At 32.7% G+C, this 26,957-nt stretch overlaps 11 protein-coding genes across 11 annotated transcripts; 7 read left to right on the top strand and 4 right to left on the bottom strand.

Annotated features, from left to right (window-relative positions):
• Window positions 1-803: 803 nt before the first annotated feature.
• Window positions 804-2,742, top strand: DFA_11163 (uncharacterized protein; the record flags this gene model as incomplete). The annotated part of the gene is made up of 2 exons (XM_004350056.1): window positions 804-1,778; window positions 1,849-2,742. 2 exons carry the CDS (start codon window positions 804-806, stop codon window positions 2,740-2,742), a joined length of 1,869 nt encoding a protein of 622 aa, XP_004350106.1.
• Window positions 2,743-3,343: 601 nt separating this feature from the next.
• DFA_11162 (uncharacterized protein) lies at window positions 3,344-5,848 on the top strand (the record flags this gene model as incomplete). The annotated part of the gene is made up of 1 exon (XM_004350055.1): window positions 3,344-5,848. The coding sequence occupies one exon, from the start codon at window positions 3,344-3,346 to the stop codon at window positions 5,846-5,848; it is 2,505 nt and encodes an 834-aa protein (XP_004350105.1).
• Window positions 5,849-5,967: 119 nt separating this feature from the next.
• Window positions 5,968-7,568, bottom strand: DFA_11161 (uncharacterized protein; the record flags this gene model as incomplete). The annotated part of the gene is made up of 3 exons (XM_004350054.1): window positions 5,968-5,971; window positions 6,115-6,984; window positions 7,213-7,568. The coding sequence occupies 3 exons, from the start codon at window positions 7,566-7,568 to the stop codon at window positions 5,968-5,970; spliced, it is 1,230 nt and encodes a 409-aa protein (XP_004350104.1).
• Window positions 7,569-8,028: 460 nt separating this feature from the next.
• DFA_11160 (uncharacterized protein) lies at window positions 8,029-9,675 on the top strand (the record flags this gene model as incomplete). The annotated part of the gene is made up of 4 exons (XM_004350053.1): window positions 8,029-8,568; window positions 8,637-8,812; window positions 8,912-9,632; window positions 9,658-9,675. 4 exons carry the CDS (start codon window positions 8,029-8,031, stop codon window positions 9,673-9,675), a joined length of 1,455 nt encoding a protein of 484 aa, XP_004350103.1.
• Window positions 9,676-9,902: 227 nt separating this feature from the next.
• On the bottom strand, window positions 9,903-11,619 carry CYP519E1 (cytochrome P450 family protein; the record flags this gene model as incomplete). Its single annotated transcript, XM_004350052.1, has 4 exons — window positions 9,903-10,560; window positions 10,640-10,932; window positions 11,011-11,451; window positions 11,557-11,619. 4 exons carry the CDS (start codon window positions 11,617-11,619, stop codon window positions 9,903-9,905), a joined length of 1,455 nt encoding a protein of 484 aa, XP_004350102.1.
• Window positions 11,620-12,841: 1,222 nt separating this feature from the next.
• On the top strand, window positions 12,842-14,210 carry DFA_11158 (uncharacterized protein; the record flags this gene model as incomplete). Its single annotated transcript, XM_004350051.1, has 2 exons — window positions 12,842-12,979; window positions 13,065-14,210. The coding sequence occupies 2 exons, from the start codon at window positions 12,842-12,844 to the stop codon at window positions 14,208-14,210; spliced, it is 1,284 nt and encodes a 427-aa protein (XP_004350101.1).
• Window positions 14,211-14,281: 71 nt separating this feature from the next.
• DFA_11157 (uncharacterized protein) lies at window positions 14,282-15,824 on the bottom strand (the record flags this gene model as incomplete). The annotated part of the gene is made up of 4 exons (XM_004350050.1): window positions 14,282-14,508; window positions 14,925-15,095; window positions 15,206-15,522; window positions 15,811-15,824. 4 exons carry the CDS (start codon window positions 15,822-15,824, stop codon window positions 14,282-14,284), a joined length of 729 nt encoding a protein of 242 aa, XP_004350100.1.
• Window positions 15,825-16,140: 316 nt separating this feature from the next.
• DFA_11156 (uncharacterized protein) lies at window positions 16,141-16,398 on the top strand (the record flags this gene model as incomplete). Its single annotated transcript, XM_004350049.1, has 1 exon — window positions 16,141-16,398. The coding sequence occupies one exon, from the start codon at window positions 16,141-16,143 to the stop codon at window positions 16,396-16,398; it is 258 nt and encodes an 85-aa protein (XP_004350099.1).
• A 313-nt stretch (window positions 16,399-16,711) lies between these two features.
• Window positions 16,712-18,734, top strand: DFA_11155 (uncharacterized protein; the record flags this gene model as incomplete). Its single annotated transcript, XM_004350048.1, has 3 exons — window positions 16,712-17,820; window positions 18,324-18,527; window positions 18,602-18,734. The coding sequence occupies 3 exons, from the start codon at window positions 16,712-16,714 to the stop codon at window positions 18,732-18,734; spliced, it is 1,446 nt and encodes a 481-aa protein (XP_004350098.1).
• A 150-nt stretch (window positions 18,735-18,884) lies between these two features.
• On the bottom strand, window positions 18,885-19,532 carry DFA_11154 (uncharacterized protein; the record flags this gene model as incomplete). Its single annotated transcript, XM_004350047.1, has 2 exons — window positions 18,885-19,236; window positions 19,309-19,532. 2 exons carry the CDS (start codon window positions 19,530-19,532, stop codon window positions 18,885-18,887), a joined length of 576 nt encoding a protein of 191 aa, XP_004350097.1.
• Window positions 19,533-19,705: 173 nt separating this feature from the next.
• Window positions 19,706-26,589, top strand: DFA_11153 (uncharacterized protein; the record flags this gene model as incomplete). Its single annotated transcript, XM_004350046.1, has 6 exons — window positions 19,706-21,650; window positions 22,254-22,466; window positions 22,578-22,910; window positions 22,992-23,637; window positions 23,706-24,361; window positions 24,449-26,589. The coding sequence occupies 6 exons, from the start codon at window positions 19,706-19,708 to the stop codon at window positions 26,587-26,589; spliced, it is 5,934 nt and encodes a 1,977-aa protein (XP_004350096.1).
• Between the last annotated feature and the right edge of the window lie 368 nt (window positions 26,590-26,957).

The raw sequence follows: 26,957 nt of genomic DNA, 5'->3' as shown, positions 1-26,957 counted from the left end.
GCCATTTTTTTTTTAATCCATTGGTAAATCAACTTCTTTGAATATTGGTTAATATGGTAGATATCATCTATCTCGAAAGGGAGAGGTGGATTAATAAATTCTTCATCCCATTGTTGCGGTTGTACTAGCACTTCGGAAAAATATGGTAGATTGCCTATTATTGTAGGGTTTGGATCATCTCATTCAGGCCAACATGTGCTTGAATGGATGGTTCTATTTCTTCAATATCGAAAAGAGGTTGTGAATTCTCGTGACATTGGGGTTTCATCGAGAGAATACATATGTATCATTTAACGTGAATTAATTATACATATTATCACTTTATGTGAATAATGAACCCCATTTGTGTGTCTCATTAACATCTTCTGAAAGTAGGAGGTGCCTCCTTTTTTGTGTGGGAAACACTCAATTGCTTACACCATCGCATCTTAATCTGTACATTTGAATGTTAATGATCTCAGTCATTGTTGCGTCTTCATAAACAACAATCAATGTTTCAGATCAGATAGATGTTTATAACAACAACGAATGGAATAAACATAGTTACTCATAGTAACCGCACTACACTCAACATAAATAGAGGTATGAATTTACATGTAAATGGTACAATTATTATTATTATATTAATAATTCTACAATCAATTAATCAATTATTATATTATATTATATTATTATTTTTGATTGAAAATATATATCCTAATCATCATTATCTTCTTCTTCTTCTTCAACAAACAAATAAACTAACAAACTAAAAAACAAACAAATAATTGACCAATAATTTAATCAATCAACCAACAACACATATGAAAAGATATAAACTGATCAATAATTTAATTTCATTTATATTATTGTTGATTGTCATTGGATCATCGGTAGCAGCAGAGGTGTTGACCAATGATGATACGGTCAATATAAATGTGCTGTTTGGCCAAACTCATTTAATTCCGGCGGAAGGATTAAAATGGACGGTTGGCGGCAAAAACTATACCTATCATCTTGTAGGTGGCAGAGACACATTGGTTCTTGTTGAGTTTGGTAGCAATGTCAAGTTATCCAATCCAATTGTTGTCCTTAGTATACCTTCTGACGACCCCGAAGATCTAAATGGACGTCGCGTATTTGGGATTCCTTTAAAAGATCCATCTCAGCTACCAAAGACAGAGGCCAACGGAGCACCTTTCTCAACCACCCATTACAGTGCCATTGTCTTTGCGGAATGGATCCAGCCAGGTCTCATTGTATCGGCTTACCCAAATGATACTGACTACAGCATCAAGAGCCAAGATGTAAACGTGATAGTGGGCGAGACGGTCAACATGCCAATCGAGATTGTTCCATTCTTTCTCTTTGGTGCCACCCCAAGCAACACCAACTTCCCAGGCGTTGGTACGGTCCCCGCCAATGCTGTAGCAGAACTTGAACAAAAATGGCCCATCTCAAAGCTCTCAGCCAAGACACATGCAGTTGGTTCGGTTCAATGGCCATACATGATCATTGGTCCACGAGCCGGCCCACCCTTTCGTGTGACCAACACCAACGAGATGAAGGATGGTTATGATGTCATGTCTGCCATTCTCACGTTCCTAGGTGGCCTCAGAGCCGTCAATGGTGGGATTGCTGAAAAGATACAACTCTACACGCCCATAATTGCATTCAACAATCGTGGTATATTCGCAAACACTGCTGGAGGACTAGGAGGAGGTATGTCTGGCTCTGGCGATCACCGATACTCTGGTATTTTCATCCATGAACAAGGTCATGCCTTTGGTCTTCCTCATGTATGTCGTCGTTGAGACAATATTAATTTTAATATATTCCCTAATTATTTATTTTTTCTCTCTAATGTAGGCAGGAGAAGCTTATGACGCAGGTAAATTCCCATACCAGCAAGGATCTTTGCTAGGATCACAGTGGGGATTTGATATCAACCACATGGAATTGCTTCCACCATGGCTACCACCAAGCAACGTTGCATGCAAAAGAGGCCACATTAAAGACAGCCAAGGTCATTGTATGAAACAAAGTGTTATGCAAAGTGGTGCTGGTGACCAACCAAGCACCTACTTGTACACTATGTTTACAGACTTTGAGATGTCCACCATGCAGTCGTACTTTGAAGGCTCAACCACAATCATGAGCAACGGCCAACACGAAAGAAAAGGGGGTGCTCTCATCTACAGAGAATCTGACAACTCCTACCAACAATGGGATGGAATCGATAAGAAACTCTACCCATTCAAATTGTTCAATGATAGCTATGGCATATACAATCTTGACAATGGCTCACCAATCGAAAGAAACATACCAGTACACACGATCGTGATGACCTACAGCCATGCCAATGTTAGTGAGGTTTCTCAAATCTACCCATATCTCTCGTACACTGGAAATATTATTCGAACGATTGATCCAACCAACCAACAACATATTTCAGACGTGAGATTAAATGGCCCACTCAGATGGTTTTGTATGAATAGTGGATGCGACTTTACCATTCGTGTAACCTTTTCCGATGGATCACAACAATATATTCTCCAAAATTCTGGTGTACGTGTATTTGCCAAACCGAGTGGGGCTCCAAATGTTGATTCAACCAACCCATCCAGCTCAAAAGCCTTCTTTACCTTTTTCGTCAATGTTCGTGCAATCAACCCAATTAAAAGCACTGAGTTGCTTTGGACTCCATTAGGATACGCTGGTATATCATCAAATGCACCAGTTCTTTTATCTAAATTCAATTAACCTTCCAAAATGTGTGAACCATAAAAATAAAAAATATAATCATAACAATATCTTTAAAGTTTAATTTGATTGAAATATTCAATGATGTTTTTGAATTAAACATACAACAAGAGTTTAGGAAATCCTTGTCGGTACATTCCTGTACGACTTGATAGATTTGGTGAAGATTGGATTCGAATCATAACTTTGGCAAAGGAAAGATCTTACTTTTATTGTCTTCTACTCTTTAATGTATGAATCTAAAAAAAAAAAGTAATATCCATCATCCTCACACAGATACCAGACACAAACTGAACTCGTTGCCAAATCTTTTAAATCCCTTCCCTCTACTCACAAATCAACCAACATATACCCAACTTTAGAAACTAAACATCAGATCCAGAGATGTTAAAAGATATCTATCGAAATGACACTAACTGTGATTACAGAATGTTTTCTTGTCAATGATTAAAAAATATATTCAAAAAAAAATCAAAAGGAATAAAATTTTTTATATCTTTTATCTGTACTGTATTCAATAGTATAGATGTTATCTATATTCTATATGTACATATCTATTCAATGTGTTTAATATACATATAGAATATAGAATAGTAATATAATGAATAATAGTAATAATAATGTTAATAAGAGTTTAATAATTAATAATGTATTTAAAAATAAATATTTATTAAGGTGTATATTTAGTCTTATATCATTGATTAATGATATAGAGTATAAATATAATAGTAGTAGTACACATTTAATCAAATACGATGAATGGAATTGTGTATATGATCTAGTCACACATGGTCATATAGGAGTGTTGGTAGACAAGATCAAATTGGGTAAAAAGGATGATCTCATATTCAAAGAGTACAAATCAATCGTTGAACATGGTCAAAGTGATCAATACAGTATAGACAAGGTTACAAAGATCATTTGTAGAAAGGTTATAGATAGTCAATCATTCAACACAATCTATACTACATTTCAAAATTACTTTACATCACCTAAACTAATCAAAACTGCATGTCAAGCTGGTAACCTAGACATCTGTAAAATATTACTCAATCAAACACACCCAATCAAATTATCAACCAATGGAGCTTATTTGGGTGCTATTAAAGGTGGTCATTTAAATATCTTGGAGTTCTTGTATCATATGAATTATTCAATTTATGATGATACCAATAATAATAATAATAGTGATAAGAATAATAATAATAATAATTATTCACTACAAATACTTCAACATTCAATGACACATTTGGGTAATAGAACTATTAGAGATTGGGTAGTTCAACATGACAATAGTATCAAGTCACTATTCTTGAATCAAGGAGTTTCAACAACAACAACAAATATTTCAAATGAATTAGAGTCTGGATTATTTTGTATTGGTGATTGTGATGCAATCAGAAATCTAAAACTAACTTGGATCAATCCTCAAGTTGTAGCAGAGACTATTCGTCATGGTGGTAGTCAACGATTAAAATTGGTTGATTGTTTATTGGAAATTCAAAGATCAAGATTTGATTTACATAATTTAGAAAATCAACAACAAAATCAACCAAATACTTTTAATAACAATCAAAATAATATAAAGAATAATAATAATAGTTATGATTATTTAAAATTAAAATTAATTTATCAAAATTATTTAAATCAACATAATAATAATAATAATCAAAATAATAATAATTTAGAAATAATTGATATGTTAATATCAAATCATTTAATAATAACAAAAAAGATGGCACAAGATACAATTATAGTTGGATTTAAATTAATTTATGAATTATTGTATCCTTTGGAATCATTAAATTATAGTAATAATAATAATAATAATAATACTGTCAACTATAAGATTAAACCATCATCCCCTTCAAGTTTTTCAACATCAAATGATATTATTGATCATTTTATAGAACATATATTTGGTGAGGAAGGAGTTGATTATACACTTTTAAAATGTTTGGCTAGGTATTTGACATTTGAACAATTCCGACGATTAATCTTTGGAATTGACCCAGAGTATTTCCAAACCAAACAATTTAAAAAGTCGGTTCTGTTTGACACTATACGTGTTGCTTCTCAAAGAAGTGATGGTGATGGTGTCGATGGAACAAAGATCGTTGGTTATTTGGTACAACAATTCCTACTCGATATTGTTGGCACTAGGAGCAACCAAACCATCTTTTTGTATGATGGTGATATTGGCTCATCACTCACTGCAACTCTTTACGTTTTATTAGATAATATTTCAAAATTGGTTAGTTCAAATACTGGTCATTTATATATCAACTACAACTATAATAATAATAATAATCAAAATAATAATAATAATATTGAAACATATTTTGAAATACCAACAAAAATATTAGAAAGAATTATTAATAATCCAAATTTAACACTGGAATATTTGGAAAAGTTTACAATGGATTATTTTAAACATCAAATACAAGGAAGAAATGAAAGAAGTGGTGGTAGTGAAGGAAGGTTGATTAGAACTCCCGTTTCAAGATTACATATTTTGTTTGAGGGTTATATTCCAAGTCACTTGGTAACGCGTAATCTATTGGAAATTATAGATTTGTGTGGAGAAATTCCTGATCGAGCCAACCCTCCCATCCTCCTAACTCATTTGGCCGCCTATGCAGTCGAGAATCATAATCAAGATATAATCGATTATTTCTTGCAAAACAGTGGTGGAACTTTTCACATGTGTTCAACGATTTCAAATAGTTGGAAAAGACTCAATTACCTGTGTAGCCAATTTCAATTTAATGCAGTGGTATGCGACCACGAGGACATTGAAATGATTGGTCGAAAAGGTTCAATTGAAATATTTCAATTAATGTTACCCTACAGAATGGATTCTTGGTGGAACATTGACCGTGAATTGATTTTAAAGTCTGCAGAGTTTTACAAAAGACATAAATTAATCGATTTTATTTCTAAATCTGAAAATGATGTCTATAATCACCAACAACTAGAATACGAACACCAACAACAACAACAACAACATATTCAGGAAGAAGAAGAAGAAGAAGAAGAAGAAGAAAATCAAGACCAACCTAAAAAAAGAAAATGGTATGAAATTACAAAAGATAAAACAATGTAAAATACAACAATTTTTACTTTAGTTTTATTTATGGTTTATTTGGAAGTGATTTTTCTTCCATTGTAAAATATTGTTCAAGTATATGATGTAGTTTAAATACAAAGAAATCACCATCTAGTTCATCTATAGTGATGAGCATTTTTTTCATTAGTTTGGAGATTGTTTTTCTTTCAGAATCTGTTTTTGTTTCAGTGTCTATCCTTGGATTCGATTTGATACATCTGATCATATCCATTTCAACACTTGGAAAATGTTTTTTGAAATACTCTATTGTTTCTTGAATCCATTCGGAACTATTAACTTGTGACCCAGTGAGATGATCCAAAAGTGAAGGAAACTTTGGGATTTCTTGAATAGACTTTTCAATTTCCTTCAAAGCCATCTCTCTTTCTTCTGCATCGACGAGGGGTTCTCCAACCTTGGTTTTGGGCGTCTCTTTAGCCTTTAGATTGTCAACAATTTCTTCCAATAACTTTTTCGAATCAAATGTTTGGTTTTGATTCAAATCTATATGATCGCTGTCTCCAGGGAAATGTACATGTTCGCCAAAAGAATCGACATTGATTTTTGATGTGATCAAAAACTTCACATCAATAGTCTTGTCTGGCATATCAAATTTAATGTCACCTTCTGATTTTTTGCCTTCAAAATCGTCCCAGACGATAAGAAAGCTACATGATTTACCTTGATTTGCGATATCCTTGAGTTTATCGTCTAGATTTTTCTTACTGTTCACCCATATCGGTGTTCGGTTGTGAAAGTTATCGACTGTGAGGCTGTACATGTAGGCTATGATTGTTTTACCCGTGCCTGGGATACCAATTAACTTGACTAGTTGGTTTTTGTTGAATGCTGTTTCTATCATCTTGATAATGTTGGCTCCAAGACTAGGGAACTTGTATTGCTTGATGGGGAGGTTTCTAAGGTTCTTTGCCTTGTTGAAAAGCATTGTATTATATTTTCCAGAGGTATAATACATTTCCCAATGGTCAGAATAGGGTATATCCTCCCAAAGTGCCGATACCTCTGCGATTGTTGGATACGGCGGTGTCAAACATTTTCGCAACAAGTTTTTATATTTCGATGGCCATGATGAAGGTATGTATCTAACTATATCTTTTCCAGCCATCGTAGTTCTATTAAAAATATAATATATAATAGCTCCAAATGCATAAATGTCTCTATCAAAATACATAGTTTTTGAATTCTACAAATAAAACAAAATAAATAATCAATAATCAATACTAATAATAATAATAATAATCCATTATTCTATTCTATTTACCTTGATATGAGTATCATCTATTGGATAATATCCCAATGTATAATCTTTTAAAGGGGATTCTTTGATTTTTTCTTCACACCTAGCAGAGTCAAAATCACCTATCTTTATATTATACTGATCATCAACAAATATGTTTCTTGGTTTTAGATCACAGTGCGATATTTTTAATTGATGCAACTCCTTTATTCCACCAATGATATTACGAACCATATTGATAATAGTATCGACATAGAGGTATTTGTTTTTAGTCAAGACATCGTCGAGTGTGTCCAGTTGCATGTATGGTAGTCGAATAATATTATCCTCTTTGTTTTGAATGTTTAAACATCTCAACAAAAAGAATGATTTGTTTTCTATCAACTTGTAGAATTCCAATTCTCTTTTGATATATTTGTCTTTATCTTGGTTTTGAAGAGTTGCTTTTTTTATAACCATATTATCTTCTTTTGTAATCACTACATTTTTTGTTTCATATAATATTATATTTTCATTATTATTGTTGTTGATGTTATTGATTGTTGGAGATGGAGGAGGATGAGGGATATCTTTTGGGGTGGTGACAGTTGAAGATGAAGATGCACCACCATCATGATGATGATTGTTAATATTATGGTGGCTGTGGTGGGTATTTGAAGAGGTGGCATTGCACAAGCCGATGAGGCTGGTAGTTGAGATACTACATCAAGTTGAACATCCATCTATCTATCTTTCTATATATCTTTCTTTTCAACTATATTAATTATGATGATCAATGGTTGAAGAGACAACAATTAAAAAACAAAAGAAAAGAAAAAGATTTTTAAAAAGTAGGGCCAACAGAGGGGTGAGGCCAATCACACTGTTAGATATTTAAACAGAGATACAGATAGAATAGATATAATTAATAAAGAATGAAATGATGTATAATATAGAATCAATAGATTATAAGAATAAGAAGATTATAGGAAGAAGTACACAAAGTGAAGTGTTTCTAGTACAAGATGCCAACTTTAACAATATAGCAATGAAACATTACATCAAGGGATCTTTGATGGGATTCAACGGTGACAATGCAAAATGGAGAAAGATATACAACAATGAAGAATCAAAGGAACCACACCCCAACTTGGTCAAATTCATTGCATTCAAACAAGTGTCACTCAACAAGGACCAAGAAGAAGAACAAATCATCTTGATGGACTATATCGAGAAAGGGTCTCTCCTCGAATACCTAACAACACACAAAAAAAGTGCATTAACTTGGAAGAATATATTTAATATTATTCGAGGCACTATTGAAGCGATGCTCTTTCTACATCAAAAAGGTGTCAATTATTGTGGTGTCAAGTTGGCAAATATTCTCATTGACAATGACTATAACTCTAAATTATCTATATTTAATAGTTGTTTAAATAAAAGAGAAGGTAGTAGTACTGGTGGTGCAAGTGTCTCCATGGTAAATATAAAGAAAAAAAAAAGAAAAAAAGAAAAATATATACTTATTATTTGTATTTATTTTCTTAGGAACGTGATAAATCAGCAGTTTCTCTAGTTGATGAGAAACAATTAGATTCTTATAGTCTTGGAATTATATTATTGGCAATTGCAAATATTAATCTAATTAGAAAAGAGATTGCATCTCCAGATACCTTGGCCAGTCTCGGTATCCCAGATACCTATAAACAATTAATTAATACTTGGTATGTCTTTTTAAAAAATATAAATATTTATTTCTCAACTATATATTAACATTTAATTCTATTTGTTATTATTTGTTATTATTTGTTATTATATGTTAGTTTATTTGGAAATAAAAGTTTAGAAGATATTAAAAATAGTTTTGAAAATGTAGATATCAATGCACAAAAAGAATTTGGAAAATATGTTGAAATGAATATTGATAAGATTCGACAAGAGTATTACAAGACAACTGGAGTTGGAAACAAAATAGTTATACCTACATCCAACTTGGAACCACTGTATGGTGAGTTTTATCATCGAAAAGAACAAAAACAACTTTTAGAGTTGTTCGAGACCAACAATACAGTATTTCTGACTGGTATCTTGGGAGTTGGTAAATCGACAACTGCCAATCTATTTGGAAAGCAATTGTTTAATAGGCAAATCGATTCGTTCATTCCATATGTCATTCAACTTGGAAAAGACCGAATTAGTCTTAGAGACCAACTCAAACAATTGGCTGTTGGTATGTCTGGATCAAAAAAAAATGCGGACCTTCTCCCCCTCCCACTATCCACTGATCAAGATATTGTAAATACTATATTCAACCAGATCGATCTTTCTGGTTCCCAACTATTCCTCATTATTGAGAATTTTATTTATTGTCAAGATGATGAACCCTTGTACGAGATATTATTCTCTGAGCAACAACAATTAAAAACAACTAAAATATTGGTGGAATTGGAAAAGGATGAATTGGAAAAATGTGGACGTGTCAAGACAGTACAAAATGAAAAGATTATAGAGATTGGTGGAAAAACCAAACAAACTATAAAGATTGTAGAAATTGGAGAATTGTCAATAGAAGAAATACAAGAGATGATCGAACTATGTTTGAGATCAAAAGTAGCACCCTTTCCTGGATTGATCGAGTACCCAAACATTGGATTCCCAAAAACCATCCAAACATTGGTTAAAAATTACAAACAAAAGCGGTTAATCAAACTATGTACATTCCAAAGATTTATTACTGATGAAATTAATAAACAACAACAGCAACAACAATTATCTTCTTCTTAAATATATATATATTTTGTTTTTTTTGTTTTTTTAATTAATTCTTTGTTCAAGTGACATTGGGAAAACTTTTGGATGAATGGTCAGACCAAATACTTCAGTGTCGTCGATTGGTGTGTTGGGAGATGACAATTTGAAATTCATTAGAATGGCAGAACATGCGAGATAGACGACATCCAGAGCCAAATTCATGCCGACACAGTTTCTAGGACCACACGAGAAATTTAACCAATACTCTGAATGTGTGTCAACAAGGAATCTCTCTGGTCTGAACTCTTGTGGATCTTCCCAATAGTCGCGATCGTGGTGCACACCGTATATGTTTTGGATCATTTGTGTACCCTTTGGGATAAAGTAACCAGATACTGTAATATCCTCTGACGCCACTCTAGGTAATCCAAGTGGTCCGATTGGACGACACCGCATCACCTCTCTAATAATAGCAACGAGATAAGGTGTTTTGGCACGATGTGACAACTCTGGTTGATTACCATGTCCCACACTAACCAACAATTCATCATATGCCTTTTGTTGAATATGTGGGTTATTAATCATATACAAACAAAACCATTCAACCGTTCCAGCATTTGAATCTGATCCAGCCAATAAAAAGTCCATTGCAATATGTAATATTTGGTCAACATTCTTTTCTCCAAATTCTAATATTAATAAATCTAATACATCTTTTGGACTACAACAAACAAATAATTAATAAAGTTGATTAAATATAATATTTAATTAATTAATATATATATAAATTATGTACATACTTTTCAGAATCTAAATTGGTAATATGTTCATCATAGGTTTCACGCATGAATTGTTTAATGTTGGCTACTTTACGTTTGAATGTTCTATTTTGCAAGTAAAAGAGTGGTGATAATACAGAGATGTAATCTGAAAGTGATCCGCTACCTAATGTCTTGAACACAGCGTGAATGGGATCAGTTAATCTTTTCATCTTTCCATCATCCACACTCTCATCATAAGCAATTTCCTCTGAAACTACTAATTTCAATATTACATTGATTGCATATTTACTAAAATATTTCTTACATAAGAACTAAAACAAACAAATAATATTAATATTAATACCTATCTTCTTTCTTTTTCTTTTCCTTTTTTTCTAAACTATACATACAAATTGATTTGAAGATTGATATGGTTTCATTGATTGTATTAATTGATTAGCTTGATCTAATAAATGTTGATTCATTGATTTCAACTTTGTCTTTGTAAAGACTGTTGATACGAGACCTCTACTCTTGCGCCACAATGGGCCATCAGAGAATGCCAAGTCATTGTAATTGCCAGAGTAGATGGCAATCGAGTTGATGAAACCACGATCGGTAAAGTTGTCAAAGTTCTTGACCCATATCTCACGAATGACAGCTGGGTCACTCACAACCACCGTGTACTTGTCACCAAACCAAAGACTAATCACCTTTTGTCCCAAACGTTGAGACATTCTAGTCAAACTTCTGTGAGGCAAGTCACCCAACAAATGCAGATGACCTAATAGAGGTAAAGCAAAGTGTCTCTGTGGTGGATCATTACTTGATATTCTTTTATTCTTTTTGACCTACATAAAAGACAAAAGATAATTAATTAATAATTAAATAAACTTTTATAAAAAATGATGAAAGATGAAGATGTTCATTCAGAGTAGTTTGCACAACACACTTACAAAAGAAATAAATAAACCAAAAATAATCAAATAGAGTAGATATTGAAAGAATGTTAATAACATGATTATATCATATATATATATCTATATGTTTATGTTTATATTTATATATCTATGTTTATAAATACTGATAGAGAATGAGAGAATGAGAGAGAGCGATGAGGAGAGGAGGATGAATCGGTTACAATAATAATAAATAATACCCGCTATGACAACGATAGTGATAATAGTAGTTGTGGTGGTAGTGATAGAAGAAGTAGAGAGGAGGACAAGAAGAACAAGAAGAAAGCTATTAAGTTAAATATTATCGTGATGACGCTCAACTACACACGTCAAGTCAATTGAATCAAAGACACGGATATTCCCTATAGGGATGACATTTCATCTTGTTGTTGTTACCCACCCCTATAGCTCATAGTACAGAGTCTGATCGGATAGAGAGATTCAAAAAGTTTGTGTTATTTGCACCCCCATTGATCATCAATCCATCATCGTTTATCACCCCCTTTTGCTCATTGTAGTGTCATACAAATACACATGTCCATAAACAGACAAGAGACACCCCCCATTTGACAGCTGCATACAACTACTCGATCAATCGGTTTTCGAATTGAAAGGTGGGAGAGGTGATGGTTAGGTTCTTCTTTGTGTCACTGACAGACAATGGGTTCTTCAAAGTTAACTGTTTTAAATCTCCGGACAAGAGATCGAAGTTTGTTGTTGTTTGCTGTTTTTGTCACAACCCACAAAGTAGGATCAGATTATTCATTACAAGATATTTTTGAAAATGTATTATTATGATTATCATCAGTCAGTTAAATATTATTTATATTATAGGTAGTTATATATTTAATAAAGAAAGTGTTATGTGTGGAATCAACAACCGCAAGCAATATTACTTTTCACACATATTTGTAACACACACCATACAAGTCAATCACCTACTTTCATGGAAAGCATTGTCAGTCATACAAATATAGATTAAGATGGGTGGTTGGTTGGTGGATGCACATATAATGGTTTAGGTGATTTACATGGTTGGTTGGTGGTTTGGATAGGATGAATATTGTTATTGATCAATTCATATGAAGATCGTCATTGACTTTATTAAAGCTCTATATAATTATGTATTTATATTTACATTCCTCAGTTGGAAGGCAGGCACGCAGAACCTAACCATGGGTACCCATTCCTATTTCAATGATCATCACCTTCCTTTGTCGATCATCCAATCCATCAAAGACAACAATGATTGTTTCTTCATTGTAAAAACAAACAAATAATTATGTTATTGGCGAGAATGAAAGTAATAATTACATTTTTATTATTATTGGTATTATTGATATCAACTTGTAGCTCACAAACTTGTAACAAATGTTTAACTGAAGGACAGGATTGTACTAAACCAAATACTCTTTGTCAAGTATGTATAATTATAAATAGAATAAACAAATAAAAAAATAATTTAAAATATTAATTAATTTTATATTTAATTAAATTATTTTTAGTTGGGATTATATTGTGGATTGAATCCAAAGAATAAACCAAAACCATCATCTCCATCATCTCCATCATCGGAAAGTAGTGATGGATCGTCAACTGAACCTATTCCATTGAATGTGTGTAAAAAACAGTCTGGATTGGGTGAAGTCTGTGACGCTGATAATGGGTGTATAGATGGAGCTGATTGTTATCCTTCTGCCAGAAATGAATCACAAAAGACTTGTCAAACATTGAAATACTTGCAATACGGTGAAAAGTGCAAAAGAGATAATCAATGTCTAGATGGGTTGGAATGTGAGCCAATCAAAGATGTTTGCATGCCACTACTCCTTGGATCAGAGGTAGAAGCAGGAATTGAATGCACCAAACAAGAACATTGTCCATGGGATCAATTCTGTAACAAACAAAAATGTTATAATAGAGTTGGGTTGGGTGAAAAGTGTTCAAGGTATTTCGACGACATTGATGCACCTCTAACTAATCCACAATGTATACTTGGTTTATTGTGTGATCCATCCGATGCCAACAACATCACCAATAGTTTGGTGTGTGTCAAGATGGGAAGTAAGGGTCTTGGTCAAGCATGTAACTACACTTCACCCGCCGGATCATGCAACTCTCGTCAAGGGTACTATTGTAACATGGCGACTCATGTTTGCGAGGTGATAGCACCTGCTACAAATAGTTCGGTTATCTGCTCCCCGGGTACAGAGACATCAGGATGCAATGACCGATTTGAAAAGTGTGAGTGTACTGCCACGGGTTCTTCAACTGGAGTATGCAAAGATTCATTGTATTACTACAATCAACCCAAGATGACGAAATGTATGGAATCTTATATAGATATTATCGATTGTTCTATTCGAACAAAGACCTATCTTTCAAATAGACAACATGTCCCAGGTAGCAAGTTGTCTCGTGAGTGTCCTACACTCTACTGCAAATACCAGGATGCTTGTTTCCGTTTCGAAGATCCATCTAGATGTAATCCAAAAGATACTCCATTCAATGGATTAAATTATGGTATGTGTGGTATACGAGGTGCTGGATCGATTACTTCAAGTACTGGATCATTATCACATTATCCACAAATTTATATTATCTTTATATTCACGATAGCTACAACATTATTATTATCATTATTTATTTAAATAAACAAACATTTATTTTGGAATAAAGAAATGACCAATTGGTGAATAGTTCAAAGATTGATGACAATACTTTAAAGTATTGATATACAATTAGTGTCGAGGTTAAAAGGCCTTACCAATCCGTACCATGTCTGTTTGTCAAATGGTGTAGTACCTCCACCTGGCAATATATCATCCATAATAATAAGCTCTTTTTGATGATGAAATTGAATCTTATTCACCAACCTATTTCTGTAACTGAATCTAAAGAGACAACGATTAGAGAGATTCTGATCATCGTCGTCGTCATGTGGTGTACCTTAGTATCATTGTAATTGTAGCATGACGACAAGGTCGGATCTTCAGACATTCATTGCTTATCTAGTGGCACAAGGTACACCATTACCAAATGTAAAATGAATAACTATCGGTATGTAAGCTAGTATGATACACTACATTTTGAATTGTCTACAATAATGTAGTAGATAAATACCAAATATTGATTTACCAATTCCACTCGTACCACTTATCAATACTCTAGGATTGGTCTTGACCTGTTCTAGTATTTCTTTTAACAGGTCGATATAACAGTCTCTAACCTTTGGTTGTTATGCGTATTAATTATTAATTATTATAAAAACCATTCGGATAATAACTATAAGACCAACTTTTGATTGGGTGATGATCATCTGGAGGGGAGGGGGTCGGGCAACCACTACCTACATAAGTACGTACCGTCATCGATCGATAATGCTGGTGAATGATAGGTTGATACAATGATCCATATGAATGATAATTGTATCAACATATCATTCACCAGCATGCGACAGGTATATGTTATTGGATGAAAATGAATGGTCTCTCTGTAACTTGTTATAATTTGTTTCTCCGATTTGTTGGAGGGATCTATTATAAACATTAAATTCTCCTTGTTAGAAAATCAACTATTTGTTTGTATGTAAATCGATTCAGTTGTGTATGATAGCAATTGATAAGGATATTGAATTTATATATACCGAGTATTGTTCTTGTTGTGCTACATCTCTTTGATTGATTTGAATACCAAATATTATTTATCTGATAGTGGTTTGATTGATAATTTGATTGATTCGATTGTGGTTGATATTGATATTGTTGGTTTGATTGATAATTTGATTGATTTGATTGTGTTGGTTTGATTGATAATTTGATTGATAATTTGATTGATTCGATTGTGGTTGATATTGATATTGTTGGTTTGATGGATAATTTGATTGATTTAGTTGTTGGTGTTGAGTTGTTTGATTTAATTGTTTCTGCATTAACAATTGCTTGAATTGTAGAAGCTCCTGTTCTAAACGAAATATCCTTTCGTCTTTATCATCCATTATTAAATTAAAATGAATGAATGAATGAATGAAACAAAAAAAAAAAAAAAAAAAGGTCTTGAAGATCACACAAAGAAAAAAAAATAAAAAAAATAAATTTGGTGATCTATCTTTAAAAATTCAAGGAAATAGGGTTCTATTTTTCTAGTATCCCCTTTATAATAATAATTCTCTTTCATTGTATGTATTTTAAATCTATCATAATGAAATCTATAATCAATAAAATTAATTAATTCAATTTATTATTTATTTACTTTGCGATAGTCATTGTTGAGAAAAGGGATGGATCAAGATCAATTAAAAAATAATAATAATCAACCATCCAACCACTAATTAAATCAACCAACACTCAATTTAATATTAATGAATGGTGGCGATAAGTACATGTAAAGAGAAAGATATGGAAATCAAAAATTCAATAATCAATTTATTGTTTTTTCAATACTTGTATTATTTCATATAGTTTTTTTACTCTATATATATATATATAATCAAAAGCTTGAGCTTTTCTTTCTTTTCAACACAACAAACAACAAGTCAATCAAATACCCAACAAAAAGTAGTTCTATTATCATTCTTCTAAAATGTCAAGAAACCCAACAACAATTATGATCTTTTTATTGATGTCAATTTTATTATTGACCCAAAACAATAATCAAGTCTTGGCAGTTTCAGTTGGACAATGCATTGCAGCTTGTCGAACCAGTGTTGCTGCCATGGAAGCCTTTTGTCGTGTCCCAGTCCTTCCTCCTCAAGTCAAAGCACTCTGTTGGGGTGTCACTCACTATGCTACTCCAGCCGTTGCAACATGTACCGGATTTTGTTATAATAATTTAAAATAATAAATATTATAATAATTATTAAAATACTATATGCCTCTAGAAATCAAAATAAATATTGTTAAGGCAGCAGGATGGCAGATGACATTTCTTTAAATCTAGATTGTTTACATTAAATTACTTTTAGGAATGATGTATTCCAAACATCAGTATACCGTGGTGAAAGATCGACGATGCTGGTGAATGATAGGTTGATAGAAAGATTAAATATGAATGACCATTATATTAACGTGCAATTAAAAATTATTTTTGGCGCCACCAAACAAACTTTCGAAAGCCAAGTAAAATAATTTATTATTAATTAGAATTCACGACGATGAACACAAATATTCAAGAGGATCATCATGGTGATGGAGAAGACGAATACAATGATGATGAAGACTATGATGATGTCGACCAATCGATGGACTATCAATCACCGTTTAAATCACCACCTCCAAAGTTTATGAGACCGTCCAACAACAACAACAACAACAAGATAGCTGCCACTCCCACTGCCACTGCTAGTAGTAGTGCAATCAAGACACCTGTCATTCGTCATCATAATAATAACAACAACACAGGTGGTGGTGGTAATCATATTGATGTATCGCAATTCCCTCTATCGACTCCGTCGTGGACACCAAAGACAACAACATCTACCAACTCAACAACATCACCAATGTCACCAGAGATGACTACCGGTAGTAGTAATAGATCGACATCAGAGATTGATGAAGATGCAACTCTATCAGCTACACCAACTTTTTCTACACCTGGATCATCAATATTTAGATCAATTGATCAAGATGATGACGATGATGATAAAGATAATGAAGATGGAGAAGGAGAAGAAGGAGAAACAACAACAACAACACCATCTCAATCAGCACAATCAAAACAAATACTATCACCTGTATCCCCAACTTCAACTTCACCATACAGACAATTTAAAGCACCAACTATAACTAATTTATCAGCAAAGAAACAACAACAACCTCTAAATAATAATATTAATAATAATAACAAGTTAACAGGGATTAAAAGAAAATCAATCACACAACTAGACAATAAGAATAAGGTTAAATCATCAAATGACATATCATTGGATGAATTCTATCAATCCATAATCATTTTCAAGTGTATAGAGTGTGATTGTATTGTTGGTGATAGTACAATGATCATTGACACTTATACAGAGGAACAAGAACGATTTATGATTGACAATCATTCCTATATATTAAGTAAAATAGGTTTAAATATAATCATTGAAAAGGATAATCAACTACAACTACAACAACAACAACAACTACTACTAAAATGTAAACAATGTAATCATATCATTGGAAAAATAGAAAGTAGTAGCGGTAATAGTAATAGTAGTAGTAGTAGTAGTAGTAACAACAATAATAATTCTTTTATTTTTTATAATAATTCTCTATCATTGTATGTATTTTTAATATATATCCAATCAAAATCAAATAATTAACTAATTCAATTTATATTTATACTTTAATATAGTTATTTGTTGGGGACAGGAATATCAATCGATCAAATAAACCATCAATAATAATAATAATAATAGTTCGACCAAACAACCAAAACATACAACCAACCTAAGAAATGAAATTATATGATTCATTCTTTTAGAAAGGAAAAGAAAGATTAGATTGATCTTTGGAAAAAGATTTGACACGAATAGATTAGATGACACAAGCTGGATGAATGATAGATCTGTTTTTAGAAAAAAGATGAAAATATTTGGAACAAAAGACAAGAACTACAACGACAACAACAGAAACATTTGCCCCAACAAAATACTTGTCTTGTTTGATGATTTATAATTCATATATAACAAAGATTTAATTATCCATTGGATTCAATTATTATTTATTTATTAAAAAGATTATTATTATTATTATTATTATTATTATTATTATTATTGAAAGATCACTCCAGGAGTCAAACAGAAACCAACCAAATATAAATTTATTCTTATTGCCATGTACCAAAAGCAAAGATGAATATGCCCACTATCTTTCGTTCGATTATTTGGATATTTATTACCATGGTAACTTGGAGGCTGCATTCAAAACATTTGGAGCACCAAAATTTGGTAGTTACCCAATTGGTGCCAAGACTATTAATGTCAAGTATGTTACCTTTTTCTTTGAAATGTTAATCTTGATACAATTGTAACTAATCCAATATTTTTCAAACTAACTAGCACTATGGATGAATTAGATATTGCCAAAATGGCAATGTTCTATTGTGACAAGTTTACTATCGAGGGTTCTGACACCTTAGAAATCAAAAGAACCAAGTTTTCTAACTTTTTAAAACATCAACTCGTTGTTTGATGATAAATAATTCGTATATAACAAAGATTTAATTATCCATTGGATTCAATTATTATTTATTAAAAAGATTATTATTATTATTATTATTATTATTATTATTATTATTATTATTATTATTATACAAAAAGGATTAATTCAAGTAAAGTGGGATTATTTTGGTCTGGGAAGGAAATGTTTAAAATCTTGTATTAGATCATTATGACCTATGAACAAAATATTAATTAGAGAAGCTATTTCAGCTTGATTATTACCATTAAATATCTTCAAGGTCACCAAAAATTGTTGGTATATTTGAGGGGTACTTTTAAATCGTTGTTTAACCTTTGCTACATATAGCACGGCTGCATCTTTCTCATCTTCCTCCTCCCCCTCCTTCACCTCCTTCTTCTTCTCCTCAACATGTTTATATTCACGAGGTAGGAATTGACTAAATCCTTTGATTAAATGTTTATGATCTTTGAACAAATCATAAACTCTTTGAAATGTTTTAGGTATATCACATCTAATTAAAAAGGAAACATACATTATTAATACATACAGTATGTATTAATAAGCAGAGATCTATGTATCATACATATGTTGTCTATATTCCTTCATGATAATGTTAAATTGTGGAACCAACAAAGGAACATCTTTAATAATTTGATCGTAAAAGAGAACAGCATTTTGGTAACCTTTGGATTGTTGCTGTTGATTGGTCGAAGATGATGTCGGCGAGACCGACTCTAAAGTTAATTGTTCAAGTTGATTTAATAAAGAAAAGGTATCATCTTCTTGATTGTGATGACTTGTATACATTATTATTTGTAATAAATTATAAAGTTAAAAGAACTTTAAAATTTCATAAACATTTGGTTGTGTCTCACTCAAGCAGCTCAGCTTGCTCAAGTTTATTTTATTCTTTTTTTTTTTCCAATTAATTAGAAGATAGTAATAATTGTAATTACAATGTACATTCATTCACACAATCAATGAATACGAATACCAATACAAATACGAATATAATAGTGGTTGTTAACAAATACATACAATATTTGATATTAAAAGAGACATGGCATCATACAGTTGAATTCACACTTGACAAGATGTTGGGATGCTCTAAATGGAGGTTAGAGTTGGCATTGGTATGCAAGGATTGGTTCAACTATATTAGAGATTGCTTTGTTGTGCAACGTGATATTGTCATTTGGAATCAACATACTACCGACCCACTACTAGTCAAGACCATCAAGATAGACGCACATCTATCAATCATGAAAGCACCAACCATCTCTAAACTATCTTTACATGAATCACTTGTAATCATTAGATTATCTTCTCAAAATAACAATAATAACAAAAACAATAACAAAAGTAATAATAATAATAATAAGAAAAAGAAGGAGAAGAAGAAGAAGAAGAGACAACATAATAAGAGTAGTAGTATAATCATTACAGATAAATACTATCAATTTGATTGTTTCAAATTATTTGAAACATTTAATGTCAAGGTTGATAGAAAGTATCGTAGTCTTTGGATGAATAGTCGACCTTCAAGTCAACAGTATGCACGTGATGTGATGACTGAACTACTTGGGTGTCAAAAGTTTAAAGTATCTCTCAAAGATACCTATGTCATTCCATTTGCAAGTACGTCGATTGTACATGATCGAAAGGTAGATGAACAAAACAAAAGAATTGAACGAATGAGATTGATAGCAGGTCAGACTCTACAAACCCAACAACAAGATAATGAAGAAGAAGAAGATGAAGGTAGTCAAGATGAATCACAACATGACTATGAATACAATTATGATATGGATACTTTTAAAGTACCTGTTCAAATGAATGAAGATCATAGTAGATTGACACGATTCAAAGTATTGGGAATCAGTAAAGATCAAGTTATATTTGGGTCACAAAACTATTTCGATTCACCAAAACATGTAACATATAAAGAGAGTTATCTGTACACCCAAGATGGACTATTAGAAGAACTAACAATCACTGATCCAACCAACCAATTAATTGCTTCTCAAAAATATTTAAAACAACTTGCATTAAGAAATAATAACTGTAATAATAATAATTGTAATAATAATAATAATGTACTGGATAATTTAAAATCATTGGTTTGGAATCCAGTGTCGGCAGGGTGTGATGCATCACAAATCCCTTTAGACTTATTAGAACTATTTCCAAAGTTGTCATTGTCAATGCCAAGTATTTTGGAACAATATGTACAAGCGAGTAATGCGATTATTGGATTAGATCAACCAACACCAGAGAATCAATTAGGATTGGTTTATTTTAATATTCATATGACGGATCAAAACCACCTTGTTTTGACATTTGATCATAGTGGATATACATTGAATCCACCACCACCACTCATTAATCCTAATACAAATCAACATGCAAAGATGGGTATCATTGAATCAATATTAGAGTCAACAAGAGTAACTAGACTATCAATTATTCATTCAATTGATTTTTGTTTTATAAAAGGATCGGTATTACAACCAACGATCAACTCTTGTTTATCGTCACCATACCTAACTCATTTGGAAATATCATTCTCAACTCGTGGTCCCACCGATTTAAAGGAATCAATAGATATGATGATTAAATCATTTTCACAATCGAAATCATTGGAATCATTCTATGTTAGACATTCCTATCGACACTATGTCTATCCACCACCACCATCCTTGGAACCAACACAACCAACATTAAATCAACCTAAAAAGAAAGCTTCTTCTACTCCCAAACCATTAAAGATGAAAATTGATAAAACCATTGATGAAGAAAAGATTGCATTGGAATTACCCCAATTCCATATCTCTACGAAATGGGACATAAAAGCAAAACGACCACAACATTTCGGATATTCCCTCGGTGAATATCATACATCATATGAACTTAAATCAATTATTGGTATTAAAAAATAATATTAATATTAACTTAATATTAATATTCATTAATAATAATTAATAATAATGTATTACTAGTTGGAAGTGGATTATATAGATAGATAGATAGAACTTGTAATTAAATTAATAATATTTAATCAAGGACCATCACGAAATTTCCAACACCAAAAAAACAAAAAGATCTTTTGATATTTACGCCGACCTACCATATTACCAAAAATTTCTTATCTTAGTTGTAATCAAACACGAATGGGGTGTCCCTAATTCCCCGTGCCATTGACATCACTTTATTTAATATATATTATAATATTATATATCACATCATTCTTTAAATTGTTTTAAAAAAGTAAATTATTCATAATACTAGAGTACTTAGCAGCATACGTAAAAAAAAAAATAAATAAAAAAAAATATCACACCAAAAGAATGAAGCTACACAATATAGGTGTGATTGTGTCAATAGTACTTTGTTTATTAGTAATAATATCATTATGTAGTGTCGACGCAACTTTAAAGGTCGTGTCCAACCAAAGAATGCCTAAGCAAGGCACTGCGATTACGACGCCGCAAGGGTTACAGTGTGTGCCCATTATCTACGCGTTGTTAGAAAACACTGCACCTGTGACCAGCGTCAGACTAAAGTTTCAAGAGACTGGTGCCATCGTCAACTCGTCAGTCACCTTTGGTGTCTTCGCTACCCTCAGCACCCAGTCGCTCATTCAAGTTACCCCATACCTACCAATGGCTCAAACAACCTACTTTATAGAATATAATACTCAATCAGAATCTGTTGATCAATATATGAATTTTAATTGTAAATGTATGAATCAATCACAATCAATCAATCAATCAAACAAATAATAATAACATATACATATATATATATATCTAATTATCTTTTTCTTTCTTATTTCGAATATATACACTTTAGCACTGCCATCAACGTTGACTATAAAATCATCAAATATTAATAGATATGTTCAAGATGGTATTTGGGTGGTAGATGTATTGACGACTGTCGATTTCGATTTAGTATCCTCTCAAACATTTGTGACGTGTACTGCAGTGAGTGGATATGTGTGTGCTCCAATCTATCCACAATCAACTGCTACTGCTACCATTCCAATGCGATTCAAATTAAGTATATCCCCACAATCATCCATGTCCTATACACCAGCGACCGACAATTTGTTTGAAATTGGAATGTCAACTACAACCATTACAAATCCTATCATTTCTGGTTCACTTTTCCCAACTATTAATAGTATGTCTAATTATTATTATTAAATAATATATTTTATTTATACTTTCTTTTTCTTTCTTTCTTTTTCTTTTTTTTATTTAGATACTGATTTAGCAGGATTTACATCAAGTTCATCACCAGAGGTAGCAAGAACTATTGGTAAATGGGTGACTTCAAATTATCATCTTCAATTAAATGTAAATTCTAGTTCAACGTCGATGAATGAATTACAATTTTATTCGGTCGATGGCTCGAATACTAGATTCCTTAGAAAGGTACTTGGAAACAGTTTGGTGGGAATATCTTATTTCAAAGAGTTGTCGTTATCATCCACTATGACGAATAGAATGCAACAAGTTGCAGAGGGAGGCTATAGATCTATACTCAATGTTACCTATCAAATAGGGTATCTTGCCGACCAAGAGTATATTAGTTCTATTGGTGCAAGTGGGTATACAGACAAACCTAATGGCTACAATCTCTATCTCGAGACACAGGTAGCCGATGTACCATACCTTCAAGGCAATGTACAAATATCCACTTATTATTCGGTCGTCTCTCTACCACTCCCATTTGGATTGCACAGATCATCAAGTGGATTCGTATTTAGAGCACCATTCATGTTACCACGTGGATTAAATACAACACCTGTCACATTTAGGTATCTTTCAACTATGAAATCTTATACTGCCAACAATGGTAAATCATTCCCTACTGGAGCTAAACCTCCAACTATTACTGGTGTTTCGTAAGTAAAAAATAAGAATAGATATTATCCATTATCATTTACTTATCAATTCTTTTTTTTATTTGTAGGTATTATCCATTTACAGGATATTCATGTTTTGTAAAGGTTGGTTTTGAAAGTGATTTATTGACTGGATTGAGATCGATTACTATTTACAATACAGTATTTTCACTAGAGTCTATAGTTAGTGGTGATTTTTCAAAGGGAGAATTGACGGGAGAAGTTAAATTCAATCCATTCTCTTTGGCTACTGATAATACAGCACCAATCATTTCAATGAGCGATACTATCGGTATGACAATCGCTGTCGTACCAGGTCAATTCCTCAGTACCGATGCATTTGTTCCCTATCAATTGGATATTCCACAACTCTTTTTACGTCCAGATAACTTTACATCGTTGTTGTTTGCTCCCAACGACATTGACACTAGTTATGGACCTAGCTTTGTATCCATGTTGTTTAATCTCACCGAAACACCTAGTTCCCCCATCTTCAACATATCCATCCTCCTCACCAAACTCAATGCCGACGGGCAATTTGGAAGTCGTTCCATCTCTTCATTATCCTACTTTGATTCCGTCGTAAATAGTTATCGTTCAGACTTTATATTACCACAAAATCTCGGCAATGATACCATTGAATATTTCTTTAATCAATATACTCATTCAACAACTTTAAACTCTAAACTTGGTTCTTTATCACAATTAAGAGTTAAATCAAATAGTATGTAAACAATATATATATATTTAATCACATTTATTAATTTCTTTTTTTTTTTTTTTTTTTTTTTTTTTTCTATTTATTTTTTAGATTTAGATAAATTCCCACCAATGATTACATATATAAAACCAAATTTAGATTTAAATAATGTTGGATTTGATATTAGAATTATTGATAAAATCAATGGATTGGATTATGGTGTGGTTAATATTACATCGGATATGGATCCAATCCCAAGAACCTTTGTTTTGGATGTTAATTCATTGGTTAATGGCTCAATGTTTGAAGGTGATCATTCGATTCGATTCAACTATAACTTGCCAACTGAGACTTGTAGAACAACCCAATTATTTAGAATCACAGGATTGTATTTGGTGGATCGTAGTGGATGGTCGTCATATTATCCATCACAGGCTGCATACATACCCAATCGATACAATGTAGAGACTTTGATTGATCCATTCATTCAACTTGCTTCTCCAGCAGTCTTACAATTTACTATTAATTGTTCGCTTCCCGTTATCACTGTGCCCGGCCCTATGCTGACTAATCTTATTATTTCACGTCCATCGCTTGATGTCGGGTCGAATAACAGAGATATGTGGTTTTTAGCCACATTCCAAGATCAAAGTGGTACAGGTATCTCGTTACGTCACACACCTACTTTGTATTTGACCGACGCTTTATCCAACTATTTCCTCATACCTGGCCAGTTGGGATCGATAAATGGTGGAACAGTCAACTACAACTTTGCAGGAACCATTCCCTATGGATTTGGTGCGAGCAGTAATTTGTCCGTCTCGATATACGGTGTGTTTGATAATGCCCTGCACACACTCGGCATGTCATCGGTGGAGATTTTCGGCAAAAGCAGTTCCTATCCATACTTTGTCCAAACCTTTTACTCACCCTACAACATTGTATTACGGTATGCAATGACTAATATTCCACGTGATGGTGGTGCAGTGACAGTCGCTACGGCAGGTGTCAGCCAACACTTCCAGATTCCAACCACCGAGTTTAACGTAGTCATTAATGAGCCTGGGTTTAGCCAAACTCTACCGGCCACTTTTACCGGACCCATGACATTTACTTTTGTCATTCCAGTACCCATCCCAGCGCAGTTGACAAGTATACGTATCACTTTAAAGTCAGCTACAGTTACATCTCAAGCATTGTCTATTCCCGTGCAAGATTACCGTCCAGTGTACACTCCACCAGCAATTGTCCCATGTCCAAATGGGTGTGGTGGATCGGACCACGGAACCTGCGGTGATAATGGATGTGCATGTATAAATGGTTGGTACGGTCCAACATGCTCACAAACAACGATTCAAGTCATCCCCAACATAACAAAGACTGAACCAACCATTATTATAGGCAACCAAAATACAACCTCTACAACCGACCGATTCATTTATAGTATAGTTTCAATTGTATCGATTCGTGAGATTGAAATGGATGGTACTACATATAAAGAGTATCCACTCACCACTTGGGCATACACTAACCAAACCACTGATATGTCGAAATCAATCAACTATTTCTACAACAGTACACTTTCTATTCCAACCGATTCAACCAACTCTTCATTCACCAATACCACCATATCAGTATCTGTTCAATGGTTTAGAGATGCTCAAGAGATTTCATTTGGTAATCAACCAATCTCACTCCCACCATCATCAACCAAGATTAATATAGGTATTGATCAATACCCATTCCAATCAATTACCAACACCTTACAAATCATCATGGACATTTCAATCAATATTGATGATAATGATGCATGTTCAGAATTGGATTATGGATTGGGTAATGGTAATGATGAGAATGATGTACAATGGGTTAAACTCAAAGTTGGTGGATCATCAATCTATGCAAGATTCATTCGTAGTGGTATCATTGATGGAAGACAAGCAGTCATTCGAAACTCTGTCGTTGAAAAACAAGAGTCATCTGGTACACGTCAATTCATTGGTATCAACGTTCCCTACTACACCGAAAATATCCAACTTGATCCAGATCTATCTATGCTCGTTGATAATGGTGACGGTGACTATGGATGTGGAGACACCAAACCAGTACTCACCAACGCTCAAATCGCAGGTATTGCAGTGGCAGGCTCCATCGTCCTCCTCGCATCAACTTTTCTCATTGTATGGTACATTAGAAAGAAATATTTCATTCGTTTCACTGGAGGTAAAATTGAAATGGTCACTATGAAATAAATCAAATAAAATAATCAAATAAATCAAATAAATAATTAATAATAATGAAGAGCACGCCTAAATGTATCTTCTTCTTCATTCTTGGATCAAATGACATCAACCATCAACAACATCAACATACTACACAGGAGATGCACATCAATTGGCACTGGTTTGTAAGAAATGGTTTAAAGATATCACTTTAGAGTTTATTATAACTCTTAAAAGTAAAAGTAATACCCATAGCTTCATCCAATTTTCTTCCCCACGACGATATCCTATTACATCGACAATGCAGGTATCATATCCCTCGAATAAATTATTAAAAGTTCAACAATTATTTATTTATTTATTTATTTATTTATTTGTGTATGATCTATTTATTTATT

Source organism: Cavenderia fasciculata (genome assembly GCF_000203815.1).
Source record: "Cavenderia fasciculata unplaced genomic scaffold Scf_EUAJFUG02HR96I-5, whole genome shotgun sequence".
In the NCBI taxonomy this organism is placed as follows: domain Eukaryota; phylum Evosea; class Eumycetozoa; order Acytosteliales; family Cavenderiaceae; genus Cavenderia; species Cavenderia fasciculata.
This window is presented reverse-complemented; position numbering and strand designations above follow the sequence as displayed.